Raw genomic sequence first — 25,420 nt, forward strand, 5'->3', positions numbered from 1 at the left:
ACAAGATTATGAGGGGCATAGATAGAGTGCACAGCCAGCACGTTTTCCCCAGGGTGGCAATGGCCAGTACCAGCGGACGTCAGTTTAAAGTCAAAGCAGGAAAGTTTAGGGGAGATTTCAGAGGTAGGTTTTTTACACAGAGAGTGGTGGGTGCCTGGAATGCACTGCCGGGGGTGGTGGTAGAGGCTGATACAATAAGGACATTTAAAAGACTCTTAGATAGGCACATGAATGTAAGAAAAATGGAGGGTTATGAGCTGTGTAGGAGGGAAGGGTTAGATTGATCGTGGAGTAGGTGTTTATATAGGTTGGCACAACATCACGGACCAAAGGGCCTGTACGGTGCTGTACTGTTCTATGTTCTATGTTCTATCCTGGTTAGTGCTTAAGAAACGCACATTAACTTTGTTCAAAGTAAAAGCCCAAAGGATCCATGAGAGAAAGGCACATTGGATCCAAAATCTACTAAGTGACGGAAAGCAAAGGATAATGCTTGAAATGCATTGTTGTGACAGGAGGTTTGTTACCAGTGGGGTTCCATAGGGCAGGGACTCATTTCTGCTTTTAGTTAATAAATTTGACTTAAGTGATAAGGAAGTTTACCGATGATACAAAGATTTTCCAAGCAGTTGACAGTGAATGGGAAAGACTGAAAGAATTTATGGACAAGCTAGCCAATTCAGGTGGAACAATAAGGCAAGGGAATATAGAGTAAATGGGAGGATATTGAGAGTCGTGGAGGAACAAACATAACTTGGAGTTCAGGTTAACAGATCCTTAAAGATAGCAGGACAGGTCAATAAAATGGTTAAAAATGCACACTAGATGCTTTCCTTTGTTAATGAGGCATAGAATATAAGAGCATGGAGGTTATCCTCACACTGTATGCAATATTAGGCCACAATTTGAGTACTACTTGCTGTTCTGGTCAACATGCACGAGAGGAAGATGTGATTATATTGGAGATGTGCATAGGAGACTTATGAGGATGTTGCCTCAGCTAGAAAGTTGAGGCTATGAGAGAAAATTTAGTAGGTTGGGGTTGTTTTCTTTGAACAGAGGAGGGTGAAGAAGAGTAAAATGAAGTACAGCATTATATGAGGGGGCTGGATAGTGTAAGTAGGAAGGATTAGTTTCCATTAGCTGAGGGGTCAAAATTTAAGATTTAAAGTGTTGCAAGTACCCAGTAGATCAGGCAGTGTCTATGGAGAGAGATAAATGGTGTTACTACTACAGTGAATAATCTCACAGTAGCATTGGCCAGTTCTCACACAAACAGAAAAACTCTTATCTGCAATTGTTCAACTTGTTATTGAGTCCTGCAATGTGCCAATATGGAAGATGAAATACTGTTCCTCAGACTTATGTTGACCGTCGTTGGAACTGTGTAGAAGGCCACAGATGGATAGCTCAGAGTGTGAGTGGGATGGAGAGCTAAAATGGCAGGCAACATGAAGATTAGGTTATCCTTGTGGACTAAACAGAGGTGTTCTGCAGTGTTGTCACCTAATCTGCAAATGTTTTCTCCAATGTAGAGGAGACTACAACACGAACATTGAATGCAATAAACTCGATTAGAAAAAGTCTGAATGAATCACTGCACCTCCTGGAAGGATTGTTTGTGTCTGAATGGTAAGAAGGTGTTATATCTACTGCAGTTCTATAGTAAAGAGCCATAAAAAGGGTGGCTTCTAGAGATGAAAAACAGACCAGGAAGACACAAAGGGACTGTGGCACGGGGAGGGGAAGGGGAGGGGGAGGGAAGGGGAGGGGAAGGGAAGGGGAGGGGAAGGGAAGGGAAGGGAAGGGAAGGGAAGGGGAGGGGAGGGAAGGGGAGGGGAAGGGGAGGGGAAGGGAAGGGAAGGGTGTGCCTGGAGACAGAACTACATTGAAGGTGGCAGAACATAGAAAGGATAATCTGCTGCATTCAGAGATCAGTGGGGTAGAAGATGAAAACCAGGAGAACCTTCTGGTCCTGGGAGAAGAAGGGGTGAGTGTGAAGTTGCAGGAAATAGATGTGGTAGAGGACTCTGACAAACACGGTAGAGGGCAAGACATGGTAGTGTCAAAAGAAGGAAATCTCAAAGATATCTTCCTGGAAAGTCTTTGGAATAGTCCTTACAGCAAACAGCATAGGAAAAAGTATGAATCAAGATTGCCAATCAATGTAAATAATTTCTTTTACTGATGACTTTTAGTGGGTCTGGTCAATTTCACAGGCAGTTTTGGCACTGTCTAATAAGGTAATGGCCTTTGAACGGTTGTTATCTAATATATTGGAATGGACAATGTCTTGTGACGCATGCAAGAATATATATATATCTATGAGAAATTGGTTGACAATTAAGCTTAGTCCAGGTTTCAACATGTTCCAGTACCTGCTCTTGACTCTTTGCCTCAGTAAGACCATGACTTAAAATTGTTTTTACTTCATTGCCAGTTTGGAAAGCAAAGGAATTAAAAACAATAACTACTCTTAAGGCAATTTCTTCCCACGTTAAATGTCAATGAAATTACTTCTACTTAATTTGTTTTTATGTTGCCTTTCTATGTGGTAGGGGCTATAGCTGCGAACCCACTCACAGGGCGTGTTGTTGGTGGGCAGGAAGCAAAGCCTCACAGCTGGCCATGGCAGGTAAGCAAACTTTATTAATTCTTAGCACACTGACGATGCACAATAGGATAGTTGGAAGAAAATATCAGCCTTACAATTTTGAAAATTGAGTTTATCAAGTAAGCAGAGTCCCATATGACTCCATGGATGTGCTCTTCTTTATGATATATAGAGTTTTCTGTTACATATAATATATATAATATACATATAATATATGCATTGTCTCTGTTGATTGTAATTCATTAAATGTTAAATATAGGTACAAAATGGTAAAGTTTGCCATATGAATTAAGTTAAGCATTTAATTGTCTCATCAAAGGTACTTAAAGAAAGGAAATTTTTAGTTTTGTTTTCTGTATCCGCATGAATTCATTACAGATGCATTCAAGATAGTTCTCAGAACTCCCTCCTTCCTTCCATTCCTCTTCCTAGGTCTGACCACCACGTTGACCTGTGACTAGCGCAGAATACCAGTTTTGTATCCACAGCTCAACAGCAATGTTTAATTTGAAGGAGAAATTGTTTAATGCAAGGACATTAATTTTTCCTTAATTGTTTGTTTGATGTGAGGATACATATTTCCTTGAATCTTTTCTTTCCCTTTATGCCCAATAATGATGCTTCAGAACTGCATTTCCGTAATCCAGTGAACCTTATTAATGTTCTGAGCTCAAGTTTCAAAGGTACTCTTCTGGTACATACTGAGCATGGGCACATCTTTGCCATTCAAACAGTTTTCCAAGCCTGAGTCTATTTTGTACCAAAAAGGAAAATAATCCAAGGCCTTTTTTTTAATTTTAGGCCTCTCTGCAGTTTGCTTATGACTTCGACCCTGACTTCTTCCAACATTTGTGTGGCGGAAGCCTCATTTCTGCAAATTGGGTCATGACTGCTGCACAATGCATTGTTGAGTAAGTCTGTTATATTAAGATAAGCGTTGTATTACTTTTATTTGTACTGATATTCAGCATGGAAGCAAGCCGAGGAGCTCTTGTCTCACAAAGTTGATTTAGTCTATTGAGAACGTGATGAAGATGATTGATGAAGGTAGGGCAGTGGATGTTGTCTACATGGATTATGTCCCACTTGGTTCAGTCCCTTCCTATCTATGTCCAAGACACTTCGCATGGTCTCCATCATTTCAACAACTTCCAGTTCTCCAGCCCTGACCGCCTCATCTCCACTTCTTCTACAAATCTCTGTACACTTCCATCCTCCATCAGGAAGGCCTTAAGGCTCTCCGTTTCTTTCTCGATAACAGACCAAACCAGTTGCCCTTCACTGCCACCCTTCTCTGTCTGGTGGAACTCACCCTTAACAACTTCTCTTTCGGCTCCTCCCACTTTCTTCAGACTAAAGGTGTAGCCATGGGTACCCGCATGGGCCCCAGCTATGCTTGCCTCTTTGTCGGCCATGTTCCAAGCCTACACCAGTAATGCCCCCCAAATCTTTCTCCGCTACATTGATGACTACATTGGCGCTGCTTCCTGCACCTATGCTGAGTTTGTCAATTTCATCAACTTTGCCTCCAACTTCCACCCTGCCCTCAGATTCACTTGATCCATCTCTGACACCTCTCTCCCCTTTCTGGATCTCTCTGTCTCCATCTCCAGAGACAGATTAACCACAGACATCTTCTACAAACTCACTGATTCCCACAGTTACCTTGACTACACCTCTTCCCACCCTGTCACTTGTAAGAATGCCATCCCTTTCTCCCAGTTTCTCTGCCTCCACTGCATCTATTCCCATGATGAGGCTTTCCATTCTAGGGCATCAGAGAGGTCCTCCTTTTTCAGTAAGCAGGGTTTCCCTTCTATCACCTTCAATGCTGCTCTTTCCCATATCTCCTCCATTTCCCACACATCTGCCCTTAGCCCCTCCCCCCACCGACATAACAGGAACAGGGTTTTCCTTGTCCTCACCTACCACCCCACGAGCCTCCGTATTCAACACATCATTCTCCACAACTTCTGCCACCTCCAACGGGATCCTACCACCAGACACATCGTCTACTCACCCCCTCTCTCTGCCTTCTGCAAGGACCGCTCTCTCCACAACTCCCTTGTCCACTCATCCCTCCCCACTGATAACCCCCCGGCACTTATGCCTGCAACCGCACCAAGTGCTACACCTGACCCTACACCTCCTCCATCACCACTATTCAAGGTCCCAAACAATCCTTGCAGGTGAGGCAGCCCTTCACCTGTGAGTCCAAGGATGTCATTTATTGCAGCCAGTGCTCCCGGTACGGCCTCCTGTACATTGGTGAGACCTGGCGGAGATTGGGTGACCGCTTCATCGAGCACCTTCGTTCTGTCCTCTACAACAGCCAGGACCTCCCAGTGGCCACCCACTTGAATTCCACATCCCGCTCCCATACTGACATGTGTATTCATGGCCTCCTCTACTGCCACGTAGAGGCCAGATGCAGGTTGGGGGAAAGAACACCTCATATTCCACCTTGAGAGTCTCCAACTTGATGGCCCAACATCGATTTCTCTAACTTCCGGTAACCCCACTCCCTTTTTCTTCCCCCCCCACTCCTTTGTCTTCCCTTATTCCCGTGGCTCCCTTCCCCCACCTTGATGACTTGGCCATCTCGTCTCCTTCCCTCCCCCATCCTTTATTCCATGGTCCACTGCCCTCTCCTACTGGATTCCTCCTTCTTCAGCCCTTTGCCTCTTCTACCTATCACCTCTCAGCTTATTACATCATCCCCCCCTCCCCCATCCACCTACCATCCCCCTCACCTGGACTTGTCTATCACCTGCCTGTGTGTGATCTTCCCCCTCCCCTCACCTTCTGGCTTCTGCCCTCTTCCTTTCCAGTCCTGATGAAGGGTCTCGGCCCGAAACGTCGACTGTTTATTTCCCTCCATGGATGCTGCCTGACCTGCTGAGTTCTTCCAGCACTTTTCGTGTATTGCTCCAGATTCCAACATCTGCAGAATTTTTTGTGTCTCTGGACTTTAGTAAAGTATTTTACAAAGTCCCTCATGGTAGGCTGGTCCAGAAGATTAAGTAACATGGGATCCACAATGAGCTGGGAAATTGCATCCAACATTAGCTTGGTCATAAAGTAGAGGGTTATTTCTCTGACTGGAGGTCTGTGACCAGTGCTGTTCTGCAAGGATCAGTGCTGGGACCACTGTTGTTTGTAACATATATTAATGATTTGGAAGAAAATGTAGATGGTCTAATTAGTAGGTTTCCAGATGACATGAAAATTGGCGGAGTTGTTGACAGCAGGAAGGTTATCAAAGAATACAGCAGGATATGAATCAATTGTAAACTTGGGTGGAGAAATGGCAGATGGAATTTAATCCAACCAAGTGCGAGGTGTTGTATTTTGGGAGGTTAAATGCAAGAGGTAAGTATACAGTAAATGGCAGGAACCTTTGGAGAATTGATGTACAGTGGGATGTTGGGGTGCAAGTCCATAGCTCCTTGAAAGTGCTAACACAGGTGGATAGGGTGATAAGAAGGTGTACGGTATGCTTGCTTTCATCAGTCAGGGAATTAAGTATAAAAGTTAACAAGTTATGTTTCAATGGCATAAAGCTTTGGTTGGGCCACATTTGGAGTATTGTGTGCAGTTCTGTCACCGAATTACAGAAAGGATGTGGAGGCTTTGGAGAGGGTGCAGAAGAGGTTTACCAGAATATTGCCTGGATTGGAGAGTATTAGCAATAAGGAGAGGTTGGACAAACTTGGATTGTTGTTTATGGAGCGCTGGAGGCTGAGAAACAACCTGATAAAAATTTATAAAATCATTTGAGGCAAACAGTCTTTCTCCCTGCAGTCCTATGATTTAACAAAAATAGAATTATTAATTGATCACAAGAATTAATTTCTATCAATTACTCTGCAACAGGTTCAGATGTCAAGTGAGAAAAACTATCAGTGGTGGGGAGTTTTGGGTGCACAATCACTTGTTGTTCCTATATGTTTTTTTATGGAAAGAGTCTATTCAGTATATATTGGACTCTGTTAATCACTGGGCTGGAGTCCAGTTCCACAACTCATTTATTGAACTATTGTTAGTTTTGAATGTACTCCTCTCTAAGCACAGGCTGCATCCTTTGGATAAAGTGAAGAATAGTATGACAAAGTATCTACTGGAGGAACTCAGCAGGTCGAGCAGCGAGGTATGCTAGGTGTAGGTGGGAAGGGACTGGAGAAGAGGAGACAGGAGACAGGATGGAGTCAAAGTATGAGGAGATAAGTTCATTGGAGCAAGAGCAGGCAGAAATAATGGGCCTACAAGGACAGTCCTGTTTGTGGATCTTGGGTAACAGATAGCAGCAGGAAGTACAGGGTTGGGGCACTGTCATGTTGGAGGCTGTGGAGGGGGGATTTCCTGATATGATGAGATATGTGTAAGTGCGGGAGACTGTGGCCTGGTGTTCATTGGTGGGGTCATGCTCCAGGGGACATATGAGGACGTATCCGAGAGCTGCCATCTGCAAGGTAGAGGTCAGCCTGTTAGACTTGAGCAGCACCGTCCTTGCCTGTGAGTTTGATGACTAGGTTGGGATTGGTGCAAAGTGAATGGAGGGCTGCATATTCGGAGGGGTTGAGGTTAGAGTTGACGAGGGGAGTGGAGAAATCGCTGTGGTTGATGTCATATCAGCAATTAGAGATGGAAAGGTTAAGAGAGGGAAAAAGGCCTGAAGGGGGTGTCCAAGAGGAAGGGGAGTGTTAGAGACATGAGAAGGGGTCATCAGCAGGGGGTGAGGACTCCTTGCCAGTTTGTGCAGGGGTACAAACCTAAGGTCCCTGTTGAGGACTGACCATTTAGCATCATAGAGCGGGAGGATGGAGAAGATAGTGAAGATCCAGCAGAGGTTGAAGCTGCAGTAAGGAGTGGGGTCGTAAGAAGGAGAAGAGAGTAATGGGAGGTGGGAGGAGTGTGAGCCGAGGGGAGGCGGGAGTCAGGGAAAGAGGGGAGGAGTGTGAAAAAGTGATGGATAGTTTTTTATTATCTACATTATCTAGAGCAATTAATTGAAATTTATGGATAATTTGATATCTGTCACACGGATGTATATGCAGTGGTATCTTTTTAGACCCTAAGTTTGGTCAAACAGTATAATGTTTGACAATTTGCATCATTTTTTGGCTTTAAATCCTTTTAAATTATGAGTTCCCATCTTTGGAAATTCAATAGCAGTTGCACTGCAGGAAGTCTCCACCTTTAGTGGGATTTTTGCTTGCTGATGCCTTAGCCCACTGGAGTAACTCCTGGTTGCCAAATGAATCCCTATCCAAAGAAAAAGTGCAAGGGCTAGGATAGTATTGATGGGTTGGAAAAAGTCCTCCCTTCTGGTTCCACCTCAAACGAGAATCTCCCATACATGTGTTCGTAATTAATTACGGAATTTTATTTCCTGTTTCCTATGAGATGTTATCCTGGCCAATATTTACCCCTCAATCAATATTAGTAAAACAGATTACATCTGGTCAGTTTTTCCCTGTAACCATGAGAGTTTGTTGTAAGCAAACCGACTGCTGCATTTTCTACTTTACAATAAAGGCAGCATTTCAGAACTCCTTAACTAACTGTAAGATGCTTTACGGTTTCCTTCGGTTGTGAAAGGTGTTACATTGAAGGAAATCTTTCCTGTTTTCCTTTCAGCGTCCCGGGAAGATTTGCTGTTGTTCTTGGAGAGCACGATCTGCAGCACAAAGGCAATGAATATTTGAGACATGCTCAATTAATCATCACTCATCCTAAATGGAACCCAATGTATCTTGGAAATGGGTAATTAAGAATTTTAAAATTTAGAACTTTCAACTATTGAGAGCTCTTTTTACGAATTAATCTATAGCTGCACAGCTGGTACGTCTGTCTACTTAATGACTGTTGGCGCACTTCAAGAATAATCAATTATGCATGAAGTATCTGAAATATTTCTGAAAGACACAAGCTGCAGCAAATGTACAAGAAACTCTTTCTTACAATTTGTTTTTGATAGAAGGATGATATAAATTGTCCAGATTATTTTCACAATCAATGGCTCCCTTTTACAAAGTTTTTCTCTATGAAATTATGCCCTATATTTTTCATTAGAATTGTCAGCCCTCATCCATAATTAAAAGAATTGGGAGGAAATACTTTTACGTATAATATCAGCAGCAATATTTGTGGGATTTTCCACTGTTAGTTTCAGGAAAGTACAAAATACTCTCCTATAAATATATGAGCCCATTATGCTGATACGCACAATGGAAATGCATGCTTCTTAACAAATTTGTGGCCTTGATTTTCAACTACTTACTGGTCCTAGAGTACAGTACGTGGTTATGTTGCTGGACTAGTAATGCAGTAAACACAAGTTCAAACCTCACCATAACACTTTGAGACGTATGGTTTCGATATGTGGCAGCAGCTGTCAAATTGTTATACCCATTAAGAAGGAAATCCACTATACTCTGTCTTGGGGCGCCTAGTCTTACATCACTCGAGGCATTCTGAAGTGATTTAGCAAAGTTAATCGCACAGGAAACCCCACTGCCACCTTCTAATGTTAAAGAGGGGTGGGTAATAAATGCCATTAATTGAAGCAACTCTTTTATTCCAAGAAGGTGTAGAAAGGAATCATGATGACCAGTGTAAGACTACAGTATGTTTGGCAAGTGTAAAACTACAGTATGTCTATGGAAAGTAGGAATGGAATTGCTTGATTTACAAATGTTTGATACTTCCTCGGACCTTGAGAGAGACTAGTGTAGAAATTGCAGGGGCCCTGGCAGATATATTTAAAATGTCCTTAGCCACGGGTGCTGTGCCAGAGGACTGGAGGATAGCTCATGTTGTTTCATTGTTTAAGAAAGGCTCAAAGAGTAAACCGGGTAATTACAGGCCAGTGAGCCTGACATCAGTAGCGGGTAAATTATTGGAAGGTGTTGTGAGAGATAGGACATATAAGTATTTGGACAACCAAGGGTTGATTAAGGATAGTCAGCATGGCTTTGTGCGTGGTAGATCATGTTTAACGAATCTTGTGGAGTTTTTTGAGGGGGTCACTAAGAAAGTAGATGAAAGTAAGGCTGTGGATGTTGTCTATGTGGACTTTAGTAAGGCCTTTGACAAGGTCCCACATGGGAGATTAGTTCAGAAGGTTCAGTCAATGGGTATGCATGGAAAGGTTGTAAACTGGATTCGAAATTGGCTGAGTGGGAGAAGACAGAGAGTGGTTGTGGATGGTTGTTTCTCAGATTGGAGGCCTGTGACTAGTGGTGTGCCTCAGGGATCTGCGTTGGGGCCATTGTTGTTTGTTGTATATATCAATGATCTAGACGATAATGTGGTAAAGTGGATTAGTAAGTTTGCGGATGACACTAAAATTGGAGGTGTAGTGGACAGTGAGGAAGGCTTTCAAAGCTTGCAGAGGGATCTGGACCAAATGGAAAAATCGTCCAGAAAATGGCAGATGGAATTTAATGCAGACAAGTGTGAGGTGTTGCATTTTGGAAGGACAAATCAGCCTTCAGCCTTCTTTTTAATACTGCTAAACAAAAGCTAACCCCACAGCAAATTATGAACCATGTTTGATTTAACAGGTCCCCACAGGGACATCAGTTTTATTGTTACTGAGTCAATCCGAGAGATTTCTTTATGTTGTCCTTTTCCAGACAAACACTACTGATAAAGGAATGGGTTCCACTGCTTGTGGATGGCAGAGAATAGCAATAGCAATATCTTGACGTAAGGATGTCCCAATTTTGAGGTATTTTGGGTGATCCCAATTTGGCATCAAGGAAAAACATAGTACCCATTTATCACAGCAAAAAATGAGTGAAATCCAGTTTCTAGGGAGGGATTCCTCCATTATCCTGTGCAATATGTTTCCCTCAACCAACATCACTAAAGCCACTCATTTTATTTGCTGCCTTTTGTGGAATACTGCTGTGTCTAAGTTGGCTGCAGCATTTCCATACTATTCTGGCCCAGTGACAAAGGGAGCATTGCTGGATCTGATTCTGAGAAATAAGCCAGGCCAAATGGAGGAAATATTAGTGAGGAAACAGCAGTCATAAGATCACAAGGTTTAGAATAGCTATGGGAAAGAATATTGACCAATCCAAGGGAAAGCTAGTTCATTTGAGAAACTGTCAGTTTCAATGGGTAGGGAACATAGCTGGGCCAAATAAACTGGAAACAAAGTTTGGCAGGCAAAATAGTAACTGAGATGGACAGGCTTCAGCTACAGTCTAAGTACATTTTCATGAGGCTGAAGGGTAGGGAAATTAAAGCCTGAATGACCAAAAAGACAGAGAATAAAAGTGAGCAGGTAAAAAGAGTAGAATCAGAGGGGAAGTAAAAAGGAGGCTACAGAGGCAAGGGGAGAGATTGAAAAAAGACTGGCAGTAAATATAGAAGAGGGGAAATCAAAAATATTCTATAGACAGCAGGTAATGGGTTGTAAGAGGAGAGGTGGGACCAAAAAGAGAACAAAATGGAAATCTACTCCTTCAACTTCTTGAAATCTCTTGACATCCTCCTCCCTACTCATAATCTAACCAAATTTAGTCAAAGAGTTGTAGAGTCATACAGCACAGAAACAGGACATTCAGCTCACCATGTCTATCCTGACCATCAAGTACCTATCCGTACTCATCCCATTTATCAGCACTTGGTCCACAACCTACTATGCCTTGGTAATTCAAGTGCTTATCCAGATGTTTCTTAAATTTTGTGAGAGTACCTGCCTCCACCACCTTCTCAGGCAGTGTGCTCCAGATAGCAACCACCCTCTGGGTGAAAAAATTCTTCTGCAGATCTCCTGTAAAACTCTAATTCCTCACCTTAAACCTGTGCACTCTAGTCTTAGACACCTCTACCATGGGGAAAACTTTCTTACTGTCTATATAGACAAAGAACGTAATTTATACCTGGAGCCAGAGGAAGCGGGCGAGGTACTAAATGAGCACTTTGCATTGGTATTCACCAAGGAGAAGGACGTGGAGGAAATGATATCAGGGTTGATATCAAGAAGGAAGAGGTGTTGGGTTTCTTGAAGAAAATTAAGGTGGATAAGTCCCAAGTGCCTAATGGGATCTATCAAATGTAAGAAGAAAGTATACAGTAAATGACAGGACCCTTTAGAGCACTGAAGTGCAGAGAGATCTTGGGGTGCAGTCCATAACTCCTTCAGTAGATAGGGTGGTAAAGAAAGCACATGGCATGCTTGCCTTCATCAGTCGGGGCACTAAGTATAAAGGTAAGGAAGTTGTGTTGCAATTGTATAAAACTTGTTAGGCCACATTTGGAGTAATGTGTGCAGTTCTGGTCGCCGCATTACAGGAACGATGCGGATGCTTTGGAGGGGTTGCATAAAAGGTTCACCAGAATGTTGCCTGGATTGGAGAGTATTAGCTATAAGGAGAGGTTGGACAAACTTGGATTGTTTTTTCCTGAGCGTCGGAAGCTAAGAGTAGATAGTCAGAGTCTTTTTCCGGGAATAGAAGTGTCAATTACCAGAGGGCATAGCTTTAGGGTGAGGGGGAAAGTATAATGGAGATTTGTGATGCAAGTTTTTACACACAGAGTGAGAACTGCCTGGAACGTGCTGCCAGGGGAGGTGGTGGAAACAGATATGATAGCAATGCTAAAGAGGTATTTAGACGGGCACATGAACAGGCAGGGAATGGAGGGATGTAGACCATGTGCAGGCAGGTGGGATTAATTTAATTTGGCATCAGGGTTGGCGCAGACATCATGGGCCGGTGGGCCTATTCCTGTACTGTATACTTCTAAGTTCTTTACGCCTTTCATAATTTTGTACACCTCTTTCAGGTTCCCCGTTCAGCCTGCTCTGCTCCTCGGAAAACAAACCAGCTTATCCAGTCTCTCCTCACAACTGTAACATTTCATCCCTGGCATCATCCTGGTGAATCCTTGGTATTATTGGCAAACTTGGAAATATAACATTTGATCCCCTCAGCCAAGTTATTGATATAAGTTGTGAATTGCTGGGGTCCAAGTACCAGTCCCCATTCTGAAACCTAGATCACTGAGCTGCTGGGATTTATTGGTTTTTAGTATCATCAACTTTTCTGGCACTTTTTTCACTAATAGTTATTTCCTTTGTTTCTTCGCTCTCAATAGGCCCTTGGTTCACAGGTATTTCTGGTATTTATTTAGAGATGATCCAGAAAAGATTTACCAAAATGATTGCAAGGATGAGGGAGTTTAGGTTTGCAAATAGAATGGAGAAGCTGGAGTTGTTCTATCTGGAACATCTGATGGTGTATTTAAAATCAGGAAAGGCACAGACAGAGCAGATAGCTACCGCAGGGGGAAGGGTCAAGAACATGAGTAAATTTTTTTTACTCAGAGAGTGGTTATTGTCTGGAATCCATTGCCAAGTGTAGTGGTAGAGGCAGATTCAATTGTAGCATTCAAAAGGGGAATGGATAGTAGCTGAAAGAGTTTGCAGAGAGAAAAGTTTGGGGAGTGGAACAGGCTGTTAATAGAGCCAGTATGGACACCACAGGCAGAATGGCCTCCTTCCGTACTGTAACCATTCAGTAATTTTGTGAAAACAATAGTGATTATACATCTACAGTACTTCATTGTCTATAAAGCACTTTGGATGGTTTAAGATCATAAAAGGCACAATGTAAATAAAAGTTACACTGGTTTCAATAAATTGATATTTAAACTTTCCGGTAGAGAGCAACAAAGTAGTGCTCAACCATGAGAATGATGGCTGACTTTATTTCTTCTCTCTTACCTCATGGAGGAGAAATAAAGGAGGTTAATTGGAGTCATGGAGTCATACAGCACGGAACCAGGCCCTTCGGCCCAACTTGTCCATGCCATCCAAGTCACCCATCTAAGCTAGTCCCATTTGCCCTCGTTTGGCCGATATCCCTCTAAACCTTTCCTTTCCATGTACCTGTCAAAGTATCTTTTAAATGTTGTTATTGTACTTGTATCAACTACTTCCTCTGGCAGTTTGTTCCATATATGCACCAACCTCTGCATGAAGAAATTGCTCCTCGAGTCCTTTTTAAATCTTTCCTCTCTCACCTTAAACCTATGCCCTCTAGTTTTTGATTCCCTTTTCCTGGGAAAAAGATTGTGTGCATTCACCCTCTCTATGTCCCTTGTGATATTATATGCATCTATAAGGTCTCCTAGGCTCTAAGGAATAAAGTCCTAGCCAACCCAACCTCTCCCTATAACTCAGGCCCCTGAATCCTGGCAACATTGTAGTACTTGTTTGGTGATCTGTTAACTCAGGAATAACTGGGAATCTTTTACCAATGTAAGGCATATAGGAATTACATTTTATATCTATCCCTTGAACTTCAGAAATGATATTGCCCTAATCCGACTGGCAGAGCCTGCGTATACTACTCTTGATGTAAAAGTAGCTACCTTACCACCTTCTGGTCAGATCCTTCCCGATGGGTACCCATGTTACATCACAGGATGGGGATTAACGGAACGTAAGTACAAAACAATGTGACAATAAATAGAAGACAACCACAGAACAGATCAAATAAAGGGTTTATATAAATAATTATTAGAATGTGGAAATCACTGCTACATGGATATCCGGTGAAAGGAAATTAGTTGAACATCGTAGGGTGGGAACCAGTAAAGAAAGTGAAGGAGGCTAATATAGAGTATGGATAATATTCAAGGTTGGTTGGATTATGCAATCAGTTTCTAGAGAATGAGAACGAGAATCAGGTTTATTATCACTGACGTGTTGTGAAATTTGTTGTTTTGTGGTAGCAAGACAATGCAAGACATAAAAATAACTATAAGTTACAAAAATAAACAAACAGTGCAAAAAAGGAATAACAAGGTAGTGTCCATGGGTTCATGGACTGTTTAGAAATCTGATGGTGGAGGGGAAGAAGCTGTTCCTGAAACATTGAGTGTGGGTCTTCAGGCTCCTGTACTTCCTCCTCGATGGTAGCAACATGAAGAGGGCATGTCCCAGGTGACGAGGGTCCTTAATGATAGATGCCGCCACCTTGAGGTACTGCCTCTTGAAGATGTCCTCAGTGGCAGTCAGGGTTGTGCCTGTGATGTCGCTGGCTGAGTCTACAACCCTCTGCGGCCCCTTGCAATCCTGGGCATTGGAGCCTCCATACCAGGCGGTGATGCAACCAGTCAGAATGCTCTCCAACCTTTATCTGTAGAAATTTGCAAGAGACTTTGGTGACATACCAAATCTCCTCAAACTCCTAATGAAGTAGAGCTGCCGGCATGCCTTCTTCGTGATTGCATCAATGTGTTGGGCCCAGGATAGATCCTCTGAGATGTTGATGCCCAGGAACTTGAAGCTGCTCACCCTTTCCACCGCCGACCCCTCAATGAATACTGGTATGTGACCTCCCCTTCCTGAAGTCCACAGTCAATTCATTGGTCTTACTGACATTGAGTGCGAGGTTGTTGTTGCGACACCAACCGATGTTGTTGCCGATCTATCTCACTCCTGTACGCCTCCTCATCGCCATCTGAGATTCTGCCAACAGTGGTGTCATCGGTAAATTTATAGATGGTGTTTGAGCTGTGCCTAGCCACACAGTCATGAGTGTAGTGGACTGCAAAGTTAATTTAAAAAAGTCTGTAATTGAATATTCATGTAGGGAATTTTGCTGGTGTTTATCATAGGTTTCTCTCAGATGGCTAAACATTCAGGGTATCATTTCCAGTCCAAATAATCACAATAAAAATGTTCATGATGTTCAAGGTGGGCAGCTTGAGAATATTTTCATGAATAAATGAAATATTGGCAATGGTAATGCTTAACTGATAATGTTTGAACACAGTTTTCATCCTAATGGTGATTACCATAATTTGAGCACGGCTGGAAGTGCTAAAGCAGAGTTAACATTGAAACACTGGTTAAGCAGTCTCTACAATGCAGCAAATATGTGTGTTCCATCCACCCATTTCCATTGGGGGAGGGGGGGTGGCGGAATGTGCTGCCTGGAATAAAGTACCAGGCTTGAGAACATAACAATGCAAGTCCATGAGTAAGGTCTTGTGTTTGCTCTGCCATTCAGTAAGATGATGCCTGATCATCTTCTTCACCGCTACTCGCCTGCACTGTCCCCATTTCCCTTGATTTCCTTAATATCTAAAATCTCTAGTCTCTGTCTTGAATATACTTACTGACTGAGCCTCTGCAGACCTCTTGGGTAGAGAATTCTGAGAAATTCTTCTCATCTCTGGCCTGAATGGTTGACTGCTTTTTGTGAAACAGTGCTCCCTTCTGCTAGGGGGAAAGATTAACTCTGATCTAACCTGTCAAGCCCCATAAGAATTTTGAATACTTCAATAAGTTCACCTCCTAAACTCAGGAGAGTACAAGCACAGTCTGCCTCATCACTCCTCATATACCAAACCCATAGATAGAGTCAGGGGACACAAATCAGCCTGGAAATCCAGGCGAAGGAGGTCCGGAGGAAGACAGGTTCTCCGTTCCTAGGGTGCTACAGGAGAGGGGGAGACAACTTCCCCTCCTGCCCATCCCTGACTCAGCAGTTGGTACTTCATTGCCTGGCATCATAACCTCCTATTCCTTTCCTCAAAAAAAAACCTCCATGAGCAAATAAATAGTGAAAGGTGATAGACATTTACTCAGATCCTCTGGAATTACATACTTGCACCCAATCCACTTGCTCTTGTTAGAAGAGAATGGCCTGCAACTTCCTAAATGACCACAAGTAGTACCCTTTAATAATCTCAAAGGAAGGCATTCCCAGCCCAGATTTTAATTCTACAGCAAGGTGGCAATGTTTGCTACATGCAGGCTAAACCAGCGTTTCAGTTTAAACTTTTTTTGGTGATGTGGTATGTCATTTACTGCCTAAGGTATCTGGGAAAATTGTATCCTTTATCTTTGGTAAAATGGAAGCAAAATTGCAGCCTGGACATTTTGCCATTAGGTGTCACTATATCCTACTTTACATCTTGAAAGGATGTATTCCCTTGCTGCTGTTAATAATTTGGCCATTACAAAAAAGTTTATAGATGATCCAAAAATTGGTCACATTGTTGACAGTGAGGAGAAAAGCTTTCAACTCTGGGAAGATATGGATGGTTTGGTCAATTGGGCAGAAAGGTGGCAAATGAAATTTAATGCAGTAAAGTGTAAGGAAATAGATTGAATGGTCTCCTTGTGCATAACGCTGTATTTTTTTCTATGATTCATTGCTTAAGATGTTTACCCAAATTAATCTGTGGAGCTTAACATCATTGCACAATGTTATAGTGCAAAAGAAAGGAAATCATAGTGTAAGTGACCCATCCCATTACACACGTCAACCACTTCATCAGCAGGCTGCAAAACTGACAGTGTGAGTCTGGCAGCAAAATTGCATAGTAAAATTTAAAAAGTAACCAAAATATAATTAAATAATTCTTCTATGCTCTCTTAATCTTTCAGCTTTTGGTCTTCCCGCTCCCATGCTACAGCAAGCCTTGCTCCGAGTGGTGGACTATGCTACATGCACATCACCAAAATGGTGGTCAAGCCTGGTCACCCAAGACATGATTTGTGCAGGGGGTGATGGTGTCAGTGGTGGTTGTATGGTAATGAACTCCATTTTTATCATGTAGTGGTACAGTCTTTATACCTACTCCACCAGAATATGTGAGGTCTAGTAGCCCATGGGGTAGGAACAGCGCAGGTTTATACTTCAACTTGATAGCACACTATTCAGTTAATTAGCAATTTGGATTTGGATTGCATTGTCCAATGCCTCAGCAGGTTAACCTAGGAAGGCAATTGAAAAAATCAAAAGCAGTAGATGCTGTAAATCTGAAATAAAATCAGAAAATGTTAGAAATACTCAAGAAGTCAGACAGCATCTGTGAGAGCGAAACAGAATTAAGGTTTCCGGTCAAAGACCTTTCATCAATGAAAGGTTGTCAATCTAAAATGGTATCTATTGTTTCCTTCTCTACAGACACTGCCTATCCTGCTGAGTATTTCCAGCATTTTCAGTTTTTATCCAAGGAAGGGATTGTATTGCACAATGATTTACCAGCCTCATCATAATGAAAGGAAACTGTTAATTGAAGGCTAAGGGGTTGGGTTTTCACAGCTGCCTGAGTGGAAAAAATGGATAGTAGCAGATAGAAAATAATCCCTGATGCATATCTACAGGGTAAGAAGCAAAATAATGGATCAAGTCATTGCCCGAAGTCCTGTCCAATATGTATTCCTCAACCAACATCTGATTATAAATCTCACTGCTGTTATTTGGAAATTCCAAATAAGCTCCTGTATTTCCTCTGGTTGTAACACATTAGCTGCTGTATTTCCTCTGTTACAACAGCAACCACATCACAGAAGCAATTAACTGACTCTAAAGCACTTTGGTGTGTCCTGAAGCATGATAGGTTGTCTAAAAGCACAAATTACTTTATCCATTTCCTATTTTGTTCAATAGTTTAAACAAAATGGGAACTGCTTGAGCAAACTGTCTGCCATTCACTTCACTGGGAAGCAGTGCCAGTCCTGTGTGAGATATAAGGGAAAGTGCATAATGACAATGAAGATTTGATGTGTTGCATTGTAACATGGAAGAAGATATTTTTTCACCTACACAAGCACCACAGAAAGGCAAGGTATCCCATTGAAAATCAAAGCAAAAGCTGACTGCATAGTAGAACTGCAGAGGGGCTCAGTCTCCCGGCTAACCCCTCAGTTGGTAAGATAAATTACAAGAGAATTATAACAAAACAGCTCATTATAAAGGTATGGTGAACTAAAAATACAGAACATAGATTAATATAAAATATTTTAAAAGCTTTTGAAAGTAGTGCAATGGTCCTCTCTACCCAGCCTATGCTCAAACAATTTAGTTCTGAATTTGGAGATTTCACCTGGTCTGTTTCAGAACTATCAGTGAAATTCTTGCTAAAGTCAGTTATAACATGCCAGATGCACTATCAGCCCTAAACAAAATCACATGGCTTGTTCCATCATGAATTCTCCATAATCTTCAGAAGGATAAAAGTAAAACTTGAATTCATACAACGCTTTTCACAACAACCACTGAAGTACTTGACATGTCAGAAATGCACTAACTGATCTGCACACAGCAAGTTTCCTCAATCAGTGTTATGAAAAGACCAGGTAATCTAGTTAGTGATGTTAACTGAGGACAAAGCCATTGCCCATGATACCATAAATAACTTCCCTGCCTTTAGTTGAAAAGGGCCAAATGATTTTTTAAGTCTATCTTAGAGGGCAGTTGGGTTTTGGTTTTACCAACTCGACTAAAAGACTCCTCTGGCAGTGCCAAAATCTAAATTGGCACACCAGTAGAGTGTGGCATCCAGTTTGCAATCTATATTATACCAATTTAGATGTCAAGTCACAATGGTTGGACTTGGTGCCACATCTTTTTGACGTGGAGGTAAGCCTGCAACAACCAACACACAGTAAACAGTTCACCATTCCAGAGCCCATATTACCATCTTATGGAGAATCAGTGATAAAAATATGCTGGGCAGCACAAATCGTTTTGTTTTATATTGAATAAGAAGCCTCACCAAACATGTCACATTTAATTCTGAGTTGAGGTATTGTTTAAAAAAAGGAAGTTAAAAATACTTGGTTAGGAATAAGATTAGAATATGTACAGAAAAAGAAACTTTGTGAAGTCTATAGGTGCATTAATCCTAACATAAGAGAATGCTTGACTCGAGGTTTGGTTGCACCTTATTATGGAAATGAAAATAGCTCTTTTGAAGAGTACAATGCTGAATCACTCCACTCCAGAAATCTGACCAGGTATAGCCCATTGCAGATGAGTCATTTTCCACTTTGGTCATAGACTTAATTCCTGATGCAATATTTATGTAGAGTGTTGCTAGAAGTTAAATGTATTGTTAAAAGCATTATCTGTCATTGGGTTCTTACAACCAATTAGGTTTTTGGTATGCTGTTTGCTATGCAGTTTAAAGGGGAACTCCCTGGCCCCTACAGTACTGACTCTGTACCATCTAAGCTCAAGACCCTCACAAGACCCTTCCATTCTATCAGACACCTGACTCAATCCCTCCCGAGCATCAGTCACCTGAACTAACCTCTCTCAAATATTGATCATGCTATCCAACCAATCCTCCTGCAAAAAGCAACAAATAATCTGCTGGAAGAACAGAGTGTGTTGTGCAGATTGTGTGTGTGTGTGGGTGGGGATAGGGATGGTTGTGGGGGGGTGGTTGTTGGTGAAGGAATTACTTGCTCTGCATCAGTGCAGTGTGCAAAGGAAAGTCCTTTCTGTGTATAAGACAAATACACTAGCCAGCAATGGGCTTTAGGTGCTCCTGAACTTCAAGCAGATATAGACCTGCTGTGCAGTGATGAATTAATGCAGCTCTGCAGACACTGGTGAAATTCTGGGCTGCTGCCACTTTAATTTTAGGGATCTGAAAATGGATGAATAATCTGTGACTTTTTTATTGCATTTGAGGCACAAATTTTTCTCACATTATTGTCTGCTGTTTTGTTTGCAGGGAGATTCTGGTAGCCCTTTGAATTGTCAGAATGATGCTGGAACCTGGGATGTTCAGGGTATTGTAAGCTTTGGACCATCCTCCTGTGTACTGGAAAGGAAGCCTACTGTTTTCACTCGTGTGTCAGCATACATTGATTGGATTTACCAGGTATGCCTTCTTTATTGTAATACACAAGAGAAGGTCACTGAGCTAAAATAGTTATCCAATATAAAATATAATGTTGGAAATATGAAATAAAAACAAAACATGCTGGAAATACTCAGCAGGTCAGGCGGCATCTGTGGAAAGAAAAACAGAGTCACTGTTTTAAGATGATGATTTTAATTAGAATTAAGAAAATTTAGAATTAAAACAAATTTTAGAATTTAAAACAAAAGGTGGAAGGGTGGAAGGAACAAAACAGAAAGTTTGGGATAGGGTGGAGACCAGAAGATATTGAATGACACATGTGGCTAAAAGAGAATGGCAATGGTGTATCTGGAGGATGCAGAAGAAGAGAGAAAAACAAAGAACTGAATGCTGGAAGTGTTGGCTGGAAGACTAGAATGGCTGATCACCTGAAACTGATGAAGTCAGTGTTGAGTCCTGAGTCCTGTAGTTGAGTCCTGAACTGAGTCCTGTAAAGTCTCAGGTCAGAAGCTGAGGTGCTGTTCCTTGAGTTTACAATGAGCTTATCTAGAATAGCATGTGAGGACAAAGACAGAGAGGTCAGATTGTGAGTACATTGCAAAATTAAAGCGACTGGCAATTGAAAGATCAGGGTCATCCTTGCAGATTGAATGGAGACTCAATTTGCATTCAATTGTTTTCAGATAGATTATTTTTCCTCTTTCTATCAGAACTGGCTAGTTTTCCTCTAAGGTTATACATCTGTAATGTTAACTCTCCACAGATACTACCTAATCTGCTGGACATTTCCAACATTCTCCTTTTGCTTTTAGGTTTCAGCAACAGCTATGATCTACAGTTGTTTGTTTTCACTCTCTCCCTAACTGTCCTCACTAAACTATTACCAAGAAGGCTCCATAAACATTGGGATTACCTGGGCAACCCTGGCCTCACAATATTAAAGCTCTGCTTTGTATAACAACTTGTGGAATAGGGGCACAATTTGCTGGTCAGACTTGGTAAAAATTCCGAATAACATGAAATTTCATTCTCTTTCTCTTTCCACAGATGCTGCTTAATCTGATAAGTGTTTCTAGCATTTACTTTTGTTTTTATTCCAATTCACTTCACCCTGAGATGATATACTTAACACAGTTGCCATAAAGGAATATCAGTACAACAACCCCTACCAATCTCATCAGCTGTAACTAGAAAATCATTGTCAACAATTTACGATTGAATAATTCCCTACTCTAAATTAGCTCTTGCCACGAAAATTCATGCGTAGAGGAATTCAGATTCAGATTTAGATTCAGATTCATTTTAGTTTATTTTCGTATACACCAGGATGCAATGAAATTCCTTGCTTCCGTGAAGCTCACAGAGTCAACAGTATACACGGTAATAATAAATACATTAAATACAACAACGAGCACAAAACAACAGAATGGTGCAAAGTATAGTAGTGCAAACTGAAGTAGTGCAAAAAGAAATGGTAAAGTGGCAATAACTGAAGTAGAATTAAGGGTTCAAGAACATGGCAGCACCACCGGGAAGGGAATTTGAAAGCACCACCAGGAAGGGGCTACTTCAAGGTGCAGCACTCTTTTGACCATTCTGGTTGTGATGACAGGATAGCCTATATTTGCAGTCATGCAGCAGCCATTATCAGAATAGCTAACTTCAGCCCAAAGATTGCCATCAGCTGTTTATGGTCCATGACCAGAGGCAAATTCCTGCTAACCAGATATTTCTGAAATTGAATCATCCCAAAAAGACATATTTCTGGTAATTAGTAATTTGTTTATTATATACTAAGATATAGTGAAAAGCTTTGTTTTGCATGCCATCCAGGCAGATCATGCCATACATTATTACATCAAGGGAGTAAAAAGAAAACAGAATGCAGAATATAGTGTTGCAGTTACAGAGGAAGTGCAGTGCCGGTAGACAAATAAAGAGCAAGGGGCATGGCGAGGTAGAATGGGAGATCAAGAGTTCATCTTTTCTTCTTTTTCTTCTTGAACCATTGCAGGCAGTGTGGTGAAGGTTCTCCCACAGTGCTGTTGGGAGGGTTCCAGGATTTACAGCAGTACACCAAAAAGATGATGAAGGAACAGTGATATATTTCAAAGTCGAGTTTGTTGTCATATGCACAAGTACATGTATGCTCAGGTACATTGAAAAGCTTACTTGCAGCAGCATCACAGGCACATAGCATTATATAAGTAGCATTCACAAGAGAAACATAACATAAACATAAATTATACACAATTTTTACAAGAAAGAACACAATTAGAACAAAAAAAGCAAAGTTCATTGTCATGCAAAGTGGTCAAATTGGTCACAGTGTTACTATGCTGAGGTAGAGACTAGAGTTGTGCAGGTTGGTTCAAAAACTAAATGGTTGAAGGGAAGTAGCTGTTCTTGGACCTGGTGGTGTGGGACTTCATGTTTTTGTACCTCCCACCTGATGGTAGCTGCAAGAAGCTGGCATGGCCCAGATGGTGGGGATCTTTGATGATAGATGTTGCCTTCTTGAGGCAGTGCCTCATGTAGATACAATTGATAGTAAGGAGGCATGTGCCCATGATGTATTGGGCTGAGTCCACTACTCTCTGCAACTACTTACATTCCTGCGCATTCGATTTGCCATACCAGACCATGATGTTTTCAGTTTTAATTTGTCTCATTGAAGGGAAGTGCATGAGAAGCATGTACAAATGCTAGCTCAGAGCCTGATTCTTTAACATAGGTTATGACTGCGTCCCCCCAATAGCTACAGGCATGACATGACATGACAGCAGTAATGGTTTTCATAATTCAATAATGGACTAGGAGGATTCACTAATAAGCTATAAATAGCATCACTGATACAACTGTTGTAGCTCTTCAATGCAGTGCCAGGGCTCTGCTTTGTGCAACAATTTGTGGAATGGGGCACAATATGCTGGTTCATTTCAGTAAAAATTCCAGATAACATGTAGCATTTCCAGGAAGGAACATTCATCAGTTCTCTGGCATTCAAATATGCCTTTCATCTTCTCTTGGACAAGTCTTTGACTATTCATATTTAAGCTCAGATAAACAACTTCTGGATGTTTAAATCCCCAATTGTTCCATTTCAGCTGGACATGGTGATTCTGTAAGCTACCACGTACATTCCTGAGAAACTTCAAGTGTTCTTGTTCAGTTTCTATGGGAGAGAGGATGTTATCTTAGTTGCATAAAGATCTTGGTATACTCTGGTTGCATAAACATCTTGCAGCATTTGTCCATTATAGATTGAAGGATTTTTGGGGCTGAATTAATCTTGAATGGTAATGTGATCTAAGCTTACATCCTGGTTTGTGCACATTAATGGTTATGTAGCTCTAACCCCCTGAATCCATATTAAGTTGTACATCAGCATGAGACAAATGTCGCTCTCTAAAATCTCAAAAATCTGCCAATTCTGCAAATAGATCTTATGAAGTGGGCAGCAGATACTGCTCATCATCAGCCATGCTGATCTGGGTGACCCTGTTCTTTCCTTGCAAGCACACAATTATGTGTGCTTTGGGATCAGCACTAATGGAGTAGCCCAATCACTTTGGTGGACCTTCAACAACAGTCCAATTTTTCCAACTTCCAGAGCTCCTTCCTCACCAATGGTTTAAGGGCATAGGGAACCAGCTGTGACAGACATTAAATAGGCCACGCCCAGACAAATGGGAATGAGCGCCATGTACTCCACAATGGCGCTGTACAAGTCAATGAGAAGTTATTCATACCACGCCAAGAGCATCTGCAGACCTACCAGTAATAATCCAATTCTATGGATATCCTCTCAGCTAATAGATAATGTCTCTCGTGGATTATGTAAAACCATTAGAATCAGAATCAGGATCAGGTTTATTATCACTGACATATGTCGTGAAATTTGTTGTTTCATGGCAGCAGTACAGTGTAAGACATGAAGACATAAAAGTTACTATAAGTTACAAAAATAAATAAATAGTGCAAAAGAGGAATAATGAGGTCGTGTTCATGGATTCATGGACCATTCAGAAATCTGATGGCGGAGGGGAAGAAGCTGTTCCTAAAACGTTGTGTGTGGGTCTTCAGGCTCCTGTACCTCCTCCTCGATGGTAGCAACATGAAGAGGGCATGTCCCCGGTGGTGAGGGTCCTTAATGATGGATGTAGCCTTCTTGAGGCACCGCCTCTTAAAGATGTCCTCAGTGGCAGGGAGGGTTGTGTCCGTGATGGAGCTGGCTGAGTCTACAACCCTCTGCATCCTCTTGCGATCCTGCGCATTGGAGCCTCCATACTGGGTGGTGATGAAACCAGTCTGTAGAAATTTGCAAGAGTCTTTGGTGACATACCAAATCTCCTCAAACCCCTCATGAATTAGAGCTGCTGGCATGCCTTCTTCATGATTTCATCAATGTTTTGGGCCCAAGATAGAACCTCTGAGATGTTGATGCCAAGAAACTTGAAGCTGCTCACCCTTTCCACCGCTGACCCCTCAATGAATACTGGTATGTGACCTCCCCTTCCTGAAGTCCACAGTCAATTCATTGTTCTTGCTGACGTTGAGTGAGAGGTTGTTGTTGTGACACCACTCAACCAGCCGATCTATCTCACTCCTATACGCCTCCTCATCACCATCAAGATTCTGCCAACAACAGTGGTGTCATTGGCAATTTTATAGATGGCATTTGAGCTGTGCCTAGCCACACAGTCATGAGTGTAGAGAGAGTAGAGCAGTGGGCTAAGCACGCATCCTTGAAGTGCGCCTGTGTTGATTGTCAGCAAGGAGGAGATGTTTCAGACTTTTCCTATCAATATTATCTGTCTCATATAATTGACCACATCACTTAAAGCTTTCTCATCGTGTCCTTGTACCATGGCTGATATGCCCCAGGCCTCAACTACTCTTCTGTAGCAAATAGCCCTCAATTCACTGATCTTTCAAGAAACTTTTTCTTAAAATCCTCCAGTGATCTAACCTCCACACCCCTCTGGGAAGACAACTCCAAAGATTTTTCACCACCTGTGAGTAGAAATTCCTAAGTATGTCATTTTAAAATGACCTCTCCCTTATCTTGCAACTATGACCCTTCATTGGAATCTCTCCCACAAACAGAAACATCTCAAATGGTCGCTTGTCATCTTCCCCTAATTCCTTGTATGTTTCAACGAG

General features: G+C 41.8%; 1 protein-coding gene across 1 annotated transcript in view; it reads left to right on the plus strand.

The window, feature by feature from the left end:
- Positions 1 to 23,382, plus strand: part of LOC127574452 (chymotrypsin-like elastase family member 2A) — a 97,855-nt gene extending 74,473 nt beyond the window's left edge. The window contains exons 3-8 of the mRNA XM_052023469.1: positions 3,416 to 3,525; positions 8,255 to 8,380; positions 13,943 to 14,079; positions 17,040 to 17,185; positions 20,123 to 20,272; positions 23,362 to 23,382. Coding sequence (XP_051879429.1) covers positions 3,416 to 3,525; positions 8,255 to 8,380; positions 13,943 to 14,079; positions 17,040 to 17,185; positions 20,123 to 20,272; positions 23,362 to 23,382 — 690 coding nt within the window. The remainder of the gene's footprint in view (positions 1 to 3,415; positions 3,526 to 8,254; positions 8,381 to 13,942; positions 14,080 to 17,039; positions 17,186 to 20,122; positions 20,273 to 23,361) is intronic.
- Positions 23,383 to 25,420: the final 2,038 nt, after the last annotated feature.

Source organism: Pristis pectinata, chromosome 9, assembly GCF_009764475.1.
Source record: "Pristis pectinata isolate sPriPec2 chromosome 9, sPriPec2.1.pri, whole genome shotgun sequence".
Taxonomy (NCBI): Eukaryota; Metazoa; Chordata; class Chondrichthyes; order Rhinopristiformes; family Pristidae; genus Pristis; species Pristis pectinata.